The sequence below is a fragment of the Rutilus rutilus genome (genome assembly GCF_951802725.1).
Source record: "Rutilus rutilus genome assembly, chromosome: 7".
NCBI classification, from domain to species: Eukaryota; Metazoa; Chordata; class Actinopteri; order Cypriniformes; family Leuciscidae; genus Rutilus; species Rutilus rutilus.
Window position 1 is genome coordinate 24530292 of NC_140221.1, and position 18236 is coordinate 24548527.

The following is an 18236-nucleotide window of genomic DNA, read 5'->3' on the forward strand; positions in this document are numbered from 1 at the left end:
TTCTATAACTCAATTCTGGAGGTAAAAAGGGTTAAAACCAAGGTTTCTCGAGTTTACATTAGTGATATCTGTTCAACTAAAACAGACTAATAAAGAGCAGAGCTGGCATACCCACACAATTGCATGCTCAGTATTTCCATTGTCCACATGAGAATATGAATGCCGTATGTATTTGTGTAAGTTTGCCCTTATAAATCATTTTCATGCATGTTAGCAGTGGTCATTATGCGAAACTTTATGAAAAACAGCCTCAGTTAAATCCGAATTATGGCCAATTTCATTGCAATAAATACTGAGTTTTTATTTGAGAACCTTTCTTTAAAGTGAAATAATATACATATGTGACTCAATGCAAGGTTAAATATCCATTTTTATGTCTAAAAATGTGATTTCATAAATATTCAGTACATTTTCAAGTTTACAGTTCAAAATTATTGTAAAATAATATAATTTAGCACACTTTCTGTTCCATACCCCTCCTCCCCTGCCACCTTGAGTGGTTTCTGTAAACCGACCGCTTAAAGAAAACAAGTGAAAGAAAATAGTTGCATTGCTATAGTTGCTATCTAATGTCATCATGCCAGAATAGATGTAGGCATGTGTGTGTGAGAGTTGAATATCGCCTGGACAATCATTAGGTATCAGTTGCACAGTTATAAAACTGAATTTGATAAGCATATGGATTGTAAAAACGTTTTTCTGCTGAAACTTGAACTTACATAACAAAGTCTGTCACTTTTTCTGTGCCTGCATTTCTGGATCTTTCATAATCAACTACTATTATGGTGCAAACCTATTGAAACTGCTAATATCTCCACAAAAATCAATGCATGTTTTTTTTTTTTTTCTCCAATATCAGGAAAACAGATGACAAACACTGAGCACAGCATGTTGAACAGTTGCCTAGTTTCTATAAAAAGTTATGTTAACAATATTCATTATTGATTTATATTCTGTATTTATGTAAATTGTAAGTTGTTTTAACAACAAAAAACTATTACATGTTTAAGGTGTTTGTGTGATTTTTTGACAAAATTGCCCAATCCAAGTCATGAATTTTGTCATTAATAATCCTTTAAGAAAGCTGACCTTTCTTTGAGTATTTCTTCTTTGAGTATTTCTTCTTGTATTTCTCCCATTTATCCAGCTGTGTCTTCATTCTCTTCTTATAAAGGTTCAAAGTTTTAGTCTTGTAATTTAGTGTCCTGTTGGTCCCATTCTTATTTCCCTTTCTCTTTCTACACTCAGGGTAGATCCAGCATGCCGTGTTCCTTTAGAGCAACTTCATTTCTCTTGTACACTTCTTCTATCGCTCTCACAACCCTGTTCAGTACCACAGTGGCTTCTGCCTGCGTTCCCACACACACCAACTTGTAGAAATAAGGTCGTTCAGGCATAGCAAGAAAAGCCAGCTCTGCTCCTTTTCTCACAAACCAGGTGTGATGGTGGGCCAGTGTGCGCTGGTAAGTCTCTTTGCAGAGGTCAGAAGGGCTACGTAGACGCCCTCCTTCAGTTGCATCCTTCCCTAGTTCCTGCAGGAAGTTTTGCAGCCAGAGTAGAGCGCGGTGTAAGCGCAGAAGAGTCCTGCAGCCTGAGTTCGTCTGCTGGTGAAAATCCACTAAACCATTCTCCAACTCCCATTTAATCATAGACCGAACAGATGTGTATCCAAATGAGAGGCCGTGGTTCATTTCAGAGTAGCTAGAAGATCTGTTATGAGATGGCACTGTGTCTCCTTGCTGAGTCATTCTTTTTCTGTCTTTCATTTTCTTCTCTGCCTCTTTTTCCGCCTTTTGTGCCAGGTCACGGATGATGGTGGTTTTTGAATCAATTTCTTGTGAAATTAAACCCACCATTGGCCCCAAGGCTTCCAAAAACCTTAAATGCACAGAAAAGAGGAGAGATATTTTGAACATGCATGTTTCTACTTTATTTATGATATTATTATCAGAGTGTTGCAGTTCTCGGATTTGATTGGCCATGTGTTGTGGAAAGAGTAGTATGTCCGAATTCATATGGTGCGTTCCGATTCATGTACTTGTGCACTATTTTATACATCCGTTTTGTAGTATAAATAGTGTGAGTAGTATGTTTACAGTGGAAAAAAAGCTTACAATACCCAGATGATACACTTAATTCAACAAAAAAGTTAAGAGTGAATGCACTGTGGCAGCTCTCTTTACAGCTATCAGACACCGATGCTGGATGACAAAATAACTGTATCAATTCATACAATAGATGGATGCATGTAGTACATAGTATAAGTGAATAGTGTATAGTGCAGGAGTTCTCAGCTCTGACCCTCAAGGATCACTTTCATGCAGAGTTTTGCTCCAACCCTAATCACCTGAACACAGTAATCAAGGACTTAGGGATTACTAGAAAGTTGCAGGAAGGTGAGTTTAATCAAGGTTGGAGCTAAACTCTGCAGGAAAGTGAACCTCTCAACCAAAGTTGAGAAGCCCTGGTTTAGTGACATTTGGGACACAACTAGGCCAATAGTAGCCTATTCATAAAACATTAGGTGAAAAGTACCGGTATGACCTACTAAGTCTGGTGAGATTCTGAGGCTTGCATCTGATGGACACTTTACTATTCCATGAGGCCATGGGAGAGCAGTTGTGAATGGCAGTGAAGCGACACAACTGACGCAGGCGCATTGTCACATGACATTGAGACACCGAATTATACTCATACTAGCTATATAATACATAGTTTTTTAATGGTATAGACTAGAGGTAAGTTCTTCAAATGTAGTACCTACCTACTTTTGCTTTTTAGACGCAGCTAGTAACTCTTTCTGCAAGTTACATTGGCAATCCAGTTGGTGGCGACAAGTGACTTTTGAGTGAGTTGTTGAATCATTCAACCAATTTGTTCAACAACATTGTTTCATTCTGGAACGAAACACCACTAATGTGTGTTGCTCGGAGACACGCAATGGTTTATTCTTGCTTTGCTACTTGTTGGTAAAAAAAATAAAAATAATGCACAAAATAATGTGTCTAAAATATAAATTATTCAGTATTATTAACTTGTTTATTGGAGTTCGTGTTCTTCATCTTGCTGCATTGTATGTTATAGCTTTGGAATATTTAGGTTAGCATAGCCTGCTATATGATGAGATTATGTCCGTTAACCTACCTGATAAGCTCATCCCAGCTTGCTAGGTATGGCTTTAGCAGCACATCATTGGCCGAGACTGGAGCTTCCTGCAGGTGAGCCAGCAAATCGGCAATTTGAAACCTCTGACCAGGACACACCCTCAGTGGAGCCTCACCTTTATCTGAACTATTGACTAAAGCCAAAGACGGAGGCTGAGAAAAGACAAGAGGTGGAAACGTGAGGTAAGAGGGACAGATTTCTAAGGAGAGTGGTGCAATAAAATGAGTGACAATAAATGGGCAAAGTTCCTGTTACCACGCACAAGCTGGAACTAACTGACAGCTTCGTATTATATCGTGTTCTGTTTTATATTTTACCATTCTTACCTTGTTTTTTAGGCTATAAGATAACGAACAAATATCCCAGTGTTGCTCCAGGTTCCCATCTACAATGAGAGGCAGAGGATGGGAGAATAAATATTTTTAAACAGGAAGAGAAGATTAAAAAGTAATACAGTCAACTCAAATCACATAGTTTCACAGAGTGTAAGTTAATTAGACTCCCACAGAAACACATCCAGGAGTAGGGATGGGCAAGAGTACGCGAGTGCTCGGACGTGACTGCGATGATCAGTCGTGAAAACGAGGATTGCCCTGACTTTAAAAAATATATTTCTCTTTTTTTTCTGATTGGTTATTGCAGCATGTGTGGTGGTTCCTGCGGTCTGATTTGTTAGCGTTAGATATTACGCCTTCCAGATCGGCGAAATAAAGTGAAACTGGATTTGAAAGCGCGCACTGCAGTGATGCCTGGAATCACTTTAATCATGACAGTTAAGTGCAAAATGTGCAGCACCAATCTATCATATACAAAACATTATAATGAGAACACGTTTGTAATAGAATGTTGTAAATTCTCTGTGCTTTAGTTTTTACAGTGCGCTGTTAATGGAAGAGAGTGTCCACAACAAGAGTTACACATCAGATTAGCACGATCAAGATCATGTGCGCATTCACGTCTTTTTGTGCAGATGTAAGTTGAAGGATTACTTTTATGATGTCTATATCTGAATAATGTCAAATATTAGACGCGTTTGATTGAGTTTAATAACCAGCTAGCAAAAAGCTGCAGTTTACCAACCGGTGTTCATTCTCTCTTCAGTTTCAGCTCAAATGCAATGTCTGACATTATTGACTATGATTGGGTTATTTGAGGCAGTCATATTCCTTTTAGATAGGCTATTTCTTTTTCAAAATCATTGATGATATTAATAATGCAGCAGTGTTATTCTGTTCTCATAATTTAAAGTTGTTTCTCTTTATGGTGCAAAAACGTGCAGTGACTGTAATCACTTTCTATCATGAAAAATAAAATTAAGTTACAACATGCAAGTTGTAATGTTACGTTTATATTATGTATCTAGGATATCTGATTATTAATCTCAAAGGATGTGTCATAGAACGGGCTTCAGTTTACTGGAGATCATTTAATCTTCAGCTTTACCTCAAGCAGCTATTCCTTTTAGATGTTTCTTTTCCAATAACATTGATGCATCATAATCTAGCAGTGATATACGTTCATGGTTTAATAGATGCATGTCTTCATGTCATTTTTTTATTTGTCAACATTAATTTTCGTTAATAGTCTTAAAATATTTTAATTTTCATGACGGACACGCCTGCCCTCCGAGTAGTACTCGAGTAGGCCTACTTGTTTTTTGAGGCCTGTCAATGATAGAAATGAGAAAATGTTGACAAAAATGCCCATCCCTATCCTATAGGTCTATAAACTGTATCACTGACTTGCATGAGATAAAGTAATCAATTGTAAATAATATTTATCTGAATATTAAAGGAGTAGTTACCTCCAAAATAATAATAAAAAACATGTCATCTTTTACTCATCCTTATGCCATTTTAAACATAATGACTTACTTTTTTTTTCCTGGAAAACAAAATTATCTCTGAGACCGGTGAGTTGAACTTGAACTCAATCATTAAAAGATCAGACTCAACAAAATTGTGTAGGCCTACATTTTAAAGTTAAATTCATAAATCTGGTGCACTTTGAGAGTTGAAAATATAGAGCTCCAACCCATATTCAGTGTGTAAATTGAACAAAGTCAGTGCATTGACTTGTACCTGAACTTTAAAGGGGACTCAAACCTGTTTTTAGTTGTGATATAGTGTCTCAGTCTACATTACACTACATAATACTACCACTAAATAAATGAACATTTCATAATTCGTTTTTTTGTCAATTTCTATACATCCAAGAGATGAACTTAACCTGTGAGTTTTTATTTTGACGATAAAAAAAAAAAAGTCAACTATACAAATGTGAAAATAATCCGTAACTGCGTTCCTAAAAGCACGCTAAACCCAGCACATGCACAGATAGAGTTCACTGCATTCATTCACTTTGAACTGAGACAAGGACCTGATCGCGGAGTGAAGTGCACACTTCTCTTTGTGCAGTGCAGTCAGACAGTCTTTTGATAAGGACACATAGCCTTATCACGCTTTGATTTTAGTTTGTTTGACAGCAATGGTGCAAAACACAACATTAAAGACCATTTATGTTTTTATGGGAAGTTTAAATATACTTTCTGGCTGCCACAGTCTAGTTAATGAATAGGAAGCACTGAAATGTATTTGTGACGGTCAATGTTGATATTGTGGCGAGCCGCCACAGATAAATCAGTATGGGAAACACTCCATCTACTTTCATGAACTGTACACATATTTAAGATACAAAATAAGATTAAATATATTTTCAGCGTCTGTTCATTGATGAGTGCACTGTAAAAAAAATATAATCATGATGAAGACATGACAACATATGTTTTTACATTAACATTAAAATTATTTTAGCAATTTCAACTTGTTATACAAGATTCAACTCAATTTAAGTCAGCTTAATATAATTTAAGTTGAAATTACTTGAAAAGCCAATTTGATTATACTCAAAAATTTAAGGCAGCAAAACCGATATTGATGTAATTACAAGCTTCGTTAAAATTAAAATTAGAAAACAATACTTCAAAAAAGAAAATCTATTAACCTGACCCCACCACTTTGGTGTGCAAGAAAATCTGGCCTATGAACCAATTGTACATGCACCAAATATGTTACATCGAGTCGAAGAACAAATAAAAAGAAAATATGGAAAAACTTACGTAGCCACATGGAGCCAAGCAAAAGGAGGATGAAGACTATAGCAACACAAGCCCTGAATTTGACTCCCATAATGATCTGCTGTCTTCCTCTCCGCTGCGTCTCCTCGGGTGGCCTCTCTTTCCTTCTCAGTCTATTCACTCACGCTCTCTCCTCAGCATCTCTACACCACCACCACCATTGCGCTCAGTATATTTCTTCTCTTACACAGTGTTTTTTTGATTGGGTTTCAATCTTCGCTCCAACTCAAATTGCCTGGCGAATCCTTACTCTCATGTTTTTACACTACTGCAGACACAAACTCTATGTAATTTCCTGTTTTGTGTTACTCCTCTCTTTCCAGTTTATTCCACCAGCCTAACTTATGCTAAGTTGATCTTTGCATTATGTTGTTTTTCTTTCTCTCATCTCCTGTCCTGCTCTCTCTGTATTGTCAGTTTCCAATGATGTTGCTCAATCAGAGTCCATAGATTAGTCAGGAACAACAAATCACTCCTTATTAGGCAACCCCTAAGCAAACTGTAGTAACCTTTACACCAACACGTACAGACGCTACACACTTGTAGGCTACAACACGTGTCAAATAAATTGTGAAATCCTGAAATCCGCAAGGGAAGGTCCTGGGTTTTATCTGTCCAATATGTGCATCTCTCAACGAAAGAGAGATTTCTTTCTTCGACAGAAAATAAGGACTGTTTGAAAGATTCAAATGTCCCATTCAAATGTTGAATTCAAATGCGTCACATTCAAATGTTCTGGTTAGGCAGCTAAATAATGTTGTTGGTTTTTATTCTTTAATTACCTTAAATTCATATATTTGTATAATTTTAGTGAATCTGACACACTTTTCAAAGAGACCATGATATTTGTATATTAGAATGGTTGATGGCCAATGTTAATCAAGTCAGCACTGGATCGACAGTCACTCTGACCTAATATGTCAGTGAGCACCTTAACTAAACCCTAAGCCAACTTTTTTTTAGTTAATGATCTGTAAGAATGGGGCTTTATTAGTGTTGTTCATTGATTCGAGTAACTTTTTTGCCATTTGGGTATAAAGTGTTTTAATTCTACAATATATGGCGTAAAAACGTCTGAGTGCTGCCCTCTTCAGGTTGAACGGTGGCTACTGCAGTTGAATTTTCCTATCGGATGTTTGCGGTACTACGCGACGTAAGCAGGTACCAGTTCACCACGCCCTCCCTTGGTACGAGCTACCACGCATCAGTTAGGATAGCTTAGTGAGCGTAGATTTATTTAGTACAGTGGTCAGGAGGGTAGGTTAGGTGTAGTGTTGCTGGTTGCAACAGCACTGCTGGACTGCATAGCTTTCCAGCAGACTTGGAAATTAGGTGCCAGTAGAGCTCAAGTGTGCAACCTGAATTTTACGCGGGATTGCTTCTCCAACGCAATAGAGGTGGAAATGGGTTTCTCTCCACACAGCTCGCGCTTAAAAGCGACGCAGTGCCAAACGCTGCTCCTCCTGCATGGACTCCACCACCGCAGCGGCATCTTGATGTGAGTGATCATATTATATAGGCCTAAGTTATATATAATCACAATTTATGGTTAGGCTAAAGTTAATCCTCTGGGGTCGACAAACGCGTCGGCGCATTTTGCTGGATTTTTTCACATAGCGGCAAAATATGAATATGCCTACAGAGGGCGCGCGCTATTGACATCAACTCGATAAAACTCATCAGATGCATCATGTACCTTACGTCGTTTCTTTTACTGTCTATGCTTGCGACCCATAGACAGTTGCGACCCTGTGAGTCACTCTCCATTTTAGAGTCTGACACTGCGGGTCTCAGGTGCACGCCCTCCGCTCAGCCCCGGTTCGTCCCCTCTATCTCCGCTGGGGTCTGCCCACTTTTTCAGCATTTTTCAAATATTGCCAGTGGGTGGAGTCAGGCTTTGACCAGGGGTTTATGCTGCGTTCCAGGCAGGTTTTTGAGCACGTAAATCACGACTTCAAACCACGACTCACGACTTTGTAGCGTTCCAGGCCAGTCACGCCAAACTACCTGAGCGCAAGGAAGGAATTGTGGTAGCTAGATGTAAACAAACCAGCATGGCGGACCTTACGGGGCTTATGCGCATTTGTAATAATTTCTGTCGCCAAAGGTGCTTACTCCTTGTTTATTTATTATTATTATATTATTATTAATTTGACTGCAACGTTATATTGTCCTAAAGACAGTGTATTCTCACCGTGTACCGCCTGCAGAAACACTGCATCCGTAGGGGCTGCCATTGTTGTTTTGTATGGTTTCGCGGGCTATGTGACGTCAGAGCTCGTAACTGGAAGTACATCGATCTAGTACGAAGTCACGGGTTTGACTGCCGTTCCAGTGCACTTTCACGGGTATAAGGTTGGAAAAACACGGGTTACAGGTTGCCTGGAACGCACCATTAGTTACCCTTTAAAAAAAGCTGTCATGCCCTAAAAACCTCACCACACTGGTTTGAAAGCTGATGAATTTGAATGCCCCAGTTTGGCAGAGTAAGTATGACTGTAGGCATTAGCAGTCTACCCAAGTCATCTGTTATAATTTATAGACCTCAGTTCATTTACATAAAGGCAAACATAGTCACTCATCAAGGGTGACGTTATCTGATCAAAGCTATCATTAATTCACACGCTATATATTATCAATGTTATTTCCCTCCTCATGATTAAATTATTCTTATCTCTAAGGTGATATATTAAAAGTCAAGACAAATCAAGAAAAATTCTGACGCCGAGCTGAATTTATTTCAGGCTAAAACATATCGTCATATTTTTTTAAAGCAACACCAAAGCACTTTTCCTCTTCCGTCCCCCTACAGGTTGGAAGCGGAATTATCCAGTACCGCTGTCGTAAATAATTTAGCCTACCACAGCCTACCGTCGCACACACGCTATTTGTTTATCTAGCACTGGCTTTGGAAATAACGATGTCCACAGACAAGGTAGAGTATTTTGCATGGTTTTATGAAAATATGATGTATTGCGACATCAGAAACGGCTGTTTTTTATATAGGCTCCTCCACCTATCGGCTATAGTAACGCTTGCCGTAAAGCAAGTCAAATTTGTAGTTTCTTATGTCTCATTCGAACTACAGATCCGCTACCCGATCTGGCAAACTTGCATAGTGCGGTTATAGCTGATAGAGGGTCGCAAAGCGAATGCAGAAGTGCCGTTCACCCTGTTACGAGTTGATGAACCACTGAAACGATTTTGGAAATATTATTTTGAGGTATAAAAGAATATTTGGTGTTGCTTTAAGAGGTGGTTCCTTAAAGGAATTTCAGCATACGGCTACTGTTTGATTGGCTAACATCATTGCACAGGAAACAATATCAACAGCCACTCCACTCACTATTGCATGCGAGAAGAGTTTTGAAAACATATAAAACCTTCATTTACAGACAAAGCATTATGAAATAATTTACTTACGGATTTTGATGCAGCTGCTGTCAGAGACAATACCGTTGGCTGCTTCATCTTATCTATCAACAGAAGTTTGTTTGCAAACTCTCCTTTACACTGTGCCTCGTTTACAAAACAATTTGCAGTCAAATACTCTGGACAAACATAAGCTCAAATGCAATCCATGACACCATTTAAAATAGACCATCCACTTGTTCCGGATGCTGGTATGCTTCTAAAGTCTCAACAGAAATGAACAAATGAGCAGTTTAAACAGAACGCGTCAAAGTGAATTTTCCTTTATGCGTCCAATGGCTAGAGAATACACATAATGCACTGCTAGTATAAGTCGCACTGAATTAATTCCTGCGTCTGACCAGAAGATGATGCCCGCAGCTGAATATCATACAGGTATAACTTCCTATGTTTAATTAAGGTTTATATAGTTTCCATAACAGAACTGAAGATAAATTTTTTTCATCTTACTACTGGAGCAGCCATTTTAATAAGTTTCAAATTATTATGACATAATTTGAACACCAAATTTGGTCAAACACCAAACTCCATGTCAGCATATTGTAGCCTATGGCTTGCGATCTCTTAAGTGTCGTACATTAGAAACGAAGCTTCACATATTTCTGCATCATATGTCAGCAAGTGGTGCAAAAGCTTATTAAAGTGGGATTTGAGTGTGCAGTATGGACTCTTATTCTGGCTGTAGCCTACTGAAGACGAAGCGGTTTGACCAATCAGATGAAAGGGGCGTTTCAGCGCCGCCCACATGTGCGAACTAAATATAAGCCATAAACCGATTTGTAAACCACAAACGAAAATTGAGAAATCGAGCCGAAATCTCATTTTCCGTTTATTAAACTAAACGAAAAAACAAATAAATGATCCGTCTTTTAATTTCTCGTTATTCCATTCCAAATAGGAAATGAAATGATCAGATCATACACGGACCGTTTTGGATGCCTGAAAACACAAACCTTTAAAAAAAGTTTCATCGCCATCTAATGGCCTAGGGTCCGTGTACGCTTTGATCATTTAATTTCCTGTTTGGAATGGAATAACGAGAAATGGAAAAAAACAGCTCTTTTTTTTCGTTTAGTCTAAAAACGGACACTGAGATTTTGGCTCGATTTCTCATTTTTCGTTTTCGATCCGTGTGAATGGGGACCGTTTTGACAATGGTGTCGTCTGTCCGCGGAAAACTCAAAGGAAAAACTTCTCCGTTTGAGTAACGTATCATCGTGTAAACGTAGCTTACCATCAGTCTCCAAATTCGCTCACACGTTTTCATTCACTCCTTCAGGTGAACTATATTAATGGACTTTTGACACAAAACTGAAGGAAAATTTACTCAAATGCAGAGGGAATCGAATGAACAGTTTTAAAGGAACTGTATGTAAGAAATGTATTTCAATTAATCATAAAATGGCCCTGATATGTCACTAGACATTAAGAATGTTCATTTCAAATACTTATATCACTGACAACAGTAGTCCGGCCAGGATATTGTCATTTAAAAGTGAAGTTGCAGCCCTCAACTGATGTTGATGTTGTCATGTTGTGTTTTGGCCTGATGCGCCACCCTCCAGCCTCCACCTATCTACTAATCACGAAGTCAGTAGTGTTTCGGCATCCGGGTTGCCAGCTCTGCTCTAGTTACCACAGCTGCAGCTAACGTGTCGGATAAAAAATGTCTAACGTTACGAAACCTAAAAGACCTCGTTATGAATCCGAAATACGCAAAACATCTCTCATGAAGCATAAACATAATTAACAGAAAAAAAAGTACTGTGTAGGACTCGTCACTTGCCATTGGAAGCTCCTTGTAGCAGCCTACGTTCCTGCTGGATCCTGCAGCCTAACTGGCAACCTAGAGTCAGGGGGGAGGGGGAGGGGATACACCGCTCTACAGTAATTTGAAAGTGATTGCAGTACCAGTTTTGGCCACAATCTTACATACGGCTCCTTTAACAGATTTCCCAACAATGTTTTGAAGATCATGTAATTTCAATCTCATACCACAATCATTTCAAGAACACAAATAGCAGTGGTTCTCAACCAGGGGCCCTGGGGCCTGTACCATGAAGGTAGCTGAACAAACTCGGGGTTACAGGATTGGTTTTGAGTTGACAAATCCAAACCGATGCGATCAGGCTTTATTGGTACCATGATGCAGCTCATCAACTTTCTCTGTCATCTCAGGCTTTGATCTTTAAGCTATGATTACTCCACGCGCGCGTGCACATAAAAGAGTGACGTCGACACTGAACAGCCAATCGCGGGTAGTAGAGCGAGAGCGTTATATTTTTCCGCGGAGGAGCAAGAGATAATTATTCAGAATTACGATGAATTTAAATATGTATTTCAAGCTCGAAACAATACGGTCTCTGCTGCCAAAGCAAGAGAAGACTGTTGGAGAAAGATTGCTGATTGTTAATGTGCAAGTTAAACAAATACGTTCTATATTTATGTAAAATTATGTATAATGTATAGCCTATACGTGTAATAGTAATATACTATAGCCTATTTTTATAATATATAAAAATGTGCATGTACTAAGAAAGATTAATATTCATTGATTTTTAGATGCAACCCCAACTCCAAATGTTCTTGGCAGCAGATAAAGACAAAATATAAAAATATAATTCAAAGTGGTGAGTATTTACCACAATCTTTTATTATTTTTGTGAACATTTTATCACAAACACTTGTTTGCAGCAAACAGAAATAAAGAGTTAAATTCAGAAAACCAGAATACACTACTGGAGGAGTTGGCTCTGAGTAGGCAATAAGGGGCGGCCGATTATGGATGGGATTACAGGTGCTGTACAATCTGACCCTGGTGCTGGCTCCTCTAAGCAAGTAACACTGGGTGTGCAATACATTACCACTTTTTTAAGTTGTAAATATGGCTGACTGTATGTTCTGCAGTAGAGGGAAATACAGTGTCCCTGTTGAAGCCAGCACACACACACACAGTCTCCCACACAGAGGTCAGTATGCAGCAGACACACCAAACATAACCTGCTTTACAACAGTTATGCTTTACTTTGGCCTATTTTTATTTATTAGGGTGGAGGAAATGAAGACACTCTGTCTGTGTGTTCTCAGACAGTTGCTGATGTGAATGCACTGGACGTTTTATTATGGCAAACATTTGAATGTGTGGCATAAAAAAGGGACGGGCCCTTACACATCTCTTTTATTGTAGGATTTTTCACAACCTGCCCCAGAAACTGAGGCCTCTACCTCAATGGCCTTCAGAAGAAATGTGTAAGGATTTAAAACCCTTGACATAAATTACAGTCAGTCCTGTGTTTGTAGGAAGTCAAGGAACTTTTTGTGATTTGATTAGCCTCCAGAAAACTTGTAATGATCATGTTTGTGGTGGAATTATGGCCCCGTTTACACTGCCAGTGAAATGTGACCCAATTCCGATTTTTTGCTCACATGTGACACAGATCGGATGTGTTCTATGACAGTGTAAACAGGAAAAAAACGCATGCATTCGGATATTTCCAGATCGGTTTCAGGCCTCATTCATATGTGGAAATAAATCGGATATGTGCCAATGCGACTGTCATGTAAACAGGCAGATCGGATTTTCTGAGGCATTAGGCAACGTCTCCGCGGTTTAATGACGAGAGAAACCCCGACGCACATCTACAAAGGGACGGATGGCCCGACGAAACGTTGTGTCATTGTAGGAGAGGAATGTGGAGAGGGGCACGGGAAGTGTTTTCACATGATTGTAAATTTAACGAAAATTTTTGTTCATTTACATTTATTCATTTTAAGCAATTAATAATTTATTTGTAATAAACACTTTAAGTGGGCTATTTAAATTTAAAAAGTGCTAGGACTATTTACATGTTCAATTATATTTTTAAAACATGCGCGCAGATTGTGATGTAATATTGTGTGTGCATAGAAAGAATTTGTCCGCAGCCGCTCAAAAAAGAAAAAGAAAATTGTCCATAGCTGCTCTACTCCTGAGCGCAACTCCACTGTCAGTGTTGTGTAAGTAAAGGCTCTAGACAGTTTTTTTGTGTTAATTTCTATTTCTTGTCGCTGTGCAGGCTCTTTATTGTATAACAGTGAACAGCCCTTAATTTATGTGCCGTAGATCGGTCCGTTGCATTACGAATGAAAGCAGTATCAGTAATCTCAAATATGTGATGTGCAGTCAAGTTCGGGTGTGTGTATGTTGTTTTAACGAGTGTTCTCACCGATACGCTTGTGATTCGTGGATAACGAGTTTTATAGACATTGTTTCTTATTCAAAAGTGGTGTTTGGCAACTTTGCATATCGCAGAGCATGAAACATATTTTGTGTCCGTCCATTTGTGCAAGAGAATTTAACCCTTTAAGCATGCGCGATATGTTTCAGATATAGGCTACTAGCCATGGCAAGTGTAAACATATGAATCGGATATGGGTCACAATTTAAAGAACGTGTAAACAGACAGTCAAAAAAATCGGATTTAGGCAACAAATCAGAATTGGGCATCAAGACCTGCAGTGTAAACGAGGCCTATGTTTCAGGTGGAAACAGACTCAGTCAGGGCCCTGTACAAAAGGAGACTTGAACTAGACTGCACACTAGTAGACTTGAACTAGACTGTTCACTAAAGGAGACTTGAACTAGACTGCACACTAGGAGACTTGAACTAGACTGTTCACTAAAGGAGACTTGAACTAGACTGCACACTAGGAGACTTGAACTAGACTGTTCACTAAAGGAGACTTGAACTAGACTGGACACTAAAGGAGTCGTGAACTAGACTGCACACTAAAGGAGTCTTGAACTAGACTGCACACTAAAGGAGTCTTGAACTAGACTGCACACTAAAGGAGTCTTGAACTAGACTGCACACTAAAGGAGCTGGAGATCAATTGGAGATCAAACAGCTGGATAAAACTGATCTCAGTATGTGAACTTATTTAACCAAGTAACACTTTAGTATGAATATTTATTAATGCAAATTTGTCTTGCTCTCTTTCTCCCTCTCATCCCACAAAACCAATAAAACAGTTTGAGACCTATATCTGCAGTTTCAATGTGCTTTTATTAAGTGTAATATTGTATGGTGATTGCATCTACATCTGCACCAGTTGGGTGGTCCGCTCTGGTGACTCTGAAGCGCCGAACACAGTTGAAACGTGCCTTTAGGATGCCAAAGGTCATCTTCACTCTGGTTTAACTGAGGGCCACACTGAAGCGGTGCTGTGCATGGCCCTGTCTGAGGGTCATGATAGGGGGTTATAGGTTTTTCTATCTCAGTTCAAATTAACAGTGTTGTGTACTGTACCAAATTTAACTTGCTTTCCTCAAAGCGCTGACACAACAAAGACTCATGGAAAATTCGTGAGTCAAGCACTGGAGCCAGGCCATTTAGCATCCAAACTTGTGATCATACGTTCATGACCACCACAAGTCGTCTGTAGATGAAATGTTTAGTAGATCATTGTTATATCTGTTAATGTTACTATTAATTTAAAGATTCATCTCACAGAAAATAATCATTCACATATCCACATCATGTCTACCTGAACATTAAGGCTGTGATAGGATTTCCTATTAACATAATCTGCCTCATGTTCCCCTAGAGCAGTGGAGATTGGAGCAATAGACTGCATACATGTTGCAATGACTCTAGGGAATCATATCATAAGATTAGCAGAATAATAATAAAAAAGATTTAAAATAATTCTTAACATGTATTGTATAGTACATTTGTGAAATTTGCTTTTTGAAAAAAAGAAAAAAAAAGTGTTCATGTGATGTCACCCTATCAATATATCTTACCGGCAATTTTATAAAAGCCCTCTTTTATGGACATGGTCGATAAATGTCCGGGGAACACTATTAATGAAACTATTCACTCCTGCAGAGCGAGGACCCTTGCGAATGGTTTGACAAACCGTGTTTTCCCCCAGCTTCTGTGCGTCACCCACCGTGCAAGAATGTAGCCACTTGCAAAAAAAACGCATGTTCAGGTAAGTGCATGAATTCGACGTGTTAAATTCTTTATGTGCGGCTCAAGAAGTTCGCAAAGATAAGACATTGCTTCCGCGGAAAATCTGTATCTTTCATACAAATAACTATCAGGAAAGGCAAGGGGATTTTGTCTGGCTAAAAACTCTTTCTTTACGAAGTGCTCGTCTAATAATTTGCGCTGAGATGTCACAGGATTTGGAAGAAAAGGTGAAGTCATTGCAACAGACACTGGGAATAAGTTACGTCACCTATATGTTTCTTTGCTCTCAGCTGATTGGTCAAACTTCAGTCTGAGATCTTGAATCCAGAACATAACCTGCCCCGGAGCAGGTTAGCCGTGCAGCGTAAGATACCATGGCAACGAACACCGATTAAAGCCGAGCTACTTTCATAGTACCTAAAACCCAGAGTTGGCGGAAACTAAGCTGAAACATAGCCGGCTAGCCACCTAATCCGGCTTCATGGTACAGGCCCCTGGTGTATCTCTGGAAAAATTTATCTTCAGTTCTGTAATGGAAACTATATAAACCTTAATTAAACATAGGAAGTTATACCTGCAACCAAGGGGGCTGCAGGATGACTTAAAGGTATTTCAATTGACTAATTATTTATATAAAATAATCTAACTATAATCTAAATTAAAATGCTAAAAACAGACAAAATCAAGATGTAAACTGCAATATATTTATTTTAAATTACTACTGTTTTTATTTAAACAAACATACAATTCTTGACATTTCTGGAATCACAAAATGAATTGTGGTTAATAATTTAATACATCAATAAAACCAAAGCTAAGTGCAAGTTGTTTTTGGTGTATATAAAGTGCTGCAAAGAACCATTGAAGAACCTTTATTTGAGTGTAGCAGAGCTCCCCCTGCTGGACTGTTTTTAATATATTTATTTATTTATTACTTGAATAAATTTGGAATTGAGGCGGTGCGGATATGCAAGTGTAGCAGACTTCAAGTGGTACCCTCCGGACACCAAGGAAACACGACCACACAATGAATGGGATGATCGACACGTAGTATTTATTTTCCTTAAACAGAGTAGTGAGGCAAGATTAGTACACAGACATCACAAGGCCTACTCTCTCATTCTCTGCTTCCCAGTCCGCATACACCATGCGTCTCAGCGCGAACGCAAGCAACCCTTGTAATAATAATAATAATAATAATAATTCATTACATTTATATAGCGCTTTTCTCAGCACTCAAAGCGCTTTACATAGAAGGGGGGGATCTCCTCAACCACCACCAATGTGCAGCATCCACTTGGATGATGCGACGGCAGCCATATTGCGCCAGAACGCTCACCACACACCAGCTTACTGGTGGAGAGGAGACAGTGATGAAGCCAATCAGTATATGAGGATGATTAGGAGGCCATGATGGACAGAGGCCAAGGGGCAAATTTGGCCAGGATGCCGGGGTTACACCCCTACTCTTTCGAAAGACATCCTGGGATTTTTAATGACCACAGAGAGTCAGGACCTCGGTTTTACGTCTCATCCGAAGGACGGTGCTCTTTGACAGTATAGTGTCCCCGTCACTATACTGGGGCATTAGGACCCACAAAGACCACAGGGTGAGCACCCCCTGCTGGCCTCACTAACACCTCTTCCAGCAGCAACCTGGTTTTCTCAGGAGGTCTCTAACCAGGCTCAGCCCTGCTTAGCTTCAGTGGGCATCTCTTGTATCTACCAACAATTTTTCAGAAGGCTTTTCATCTAACAATTTGGGATGTTTGCTACATGCTCATGGTGAGATTAATCCAATATGATGAATACATTTTGGTAAGACACATTTAGAAAATTAAGACAAAAAGTCACTGTTCATGACACTTATCACATGCATCTTTGACATTCTCATTTGGCAAAGACAGTGTGTCACGTTTCTCCGGATGTGGAGTTTCCGGTTACCCACATAGAACACGGTTCAATTTCAGGTCATATTAATAGTACACAAAGGAGACAGGAATTCATGCTCCGGTAAACCCACCAACAAGCTTTGCAATCCAGTAACACTTAAGCTCATGTACCTTGTACCACTTAATCCCAGTGGCCAGCAACTGGCCAAGCAATGCATCGATGCCAGTTGGCTCATACAGAATGTAAATAAAACAAAAATCCATGAAATAAACAACATGATTCTATAATCTAATTTAAATGGCATCAAAGAGCCTGACCTCACCTGTTATTAAAGACTGTGTGCATAAGATTATTGAAATTTGAAACATCAGTAGATCATAGTGGCTATTTCATTTGAAATGCTCTCTATGGTGTGCAGACATTCTTTATAACCGACCTATAGTGTCAGCTATCATAGTGTGTGCTGGACCTCATAAATCATTTAAAACCTGACATGCAGGACAGTTTTGTACATGAGCTCACCACTCAGACATCTCTCATAACTCACCGTTGAGCTTTTTACCTTCTGGGAACAAAAATAAACTTTTAACAGTTCTCGTTGTTCCCTCACACACACTTTTCTATTGACCTTTATTGGTTTGATACTGAGCTAT

General features: G+C 39.0%; 1 protein-coding gene across 1 annotated transcript; it reads right to left on the bottom strand.

Annotated features, from left to right (window-relative positions):
* Window positions 1–489: 489 nt before the first annotated feature.
* On the bottom strand, window positions 490–6740 carry gltpd2b (glycolipid transfer protein domain containing 2b). Its single transcript, XM_084415262.1, has 4 exons — window positions 6284–6740; window positions 3492–3550; window positions 3145–3317; window positions 490–1878 (listed from the first exon to the last, which is right to left on the bottom strand). The coding sequence occupies exons 1-4, from the start codon at window positions 6351–6353 to the stop codon at window positions 1245–1247; spliced, it is 936 nt and encodes a 311-aa protein (XP_084271388.1). The 5' UTR covers window positions 6354–6740; the 3' UTR covers window positions 490–1244.
* Window positions 6741–18236: the final 11496 nt, after the last annotated feature.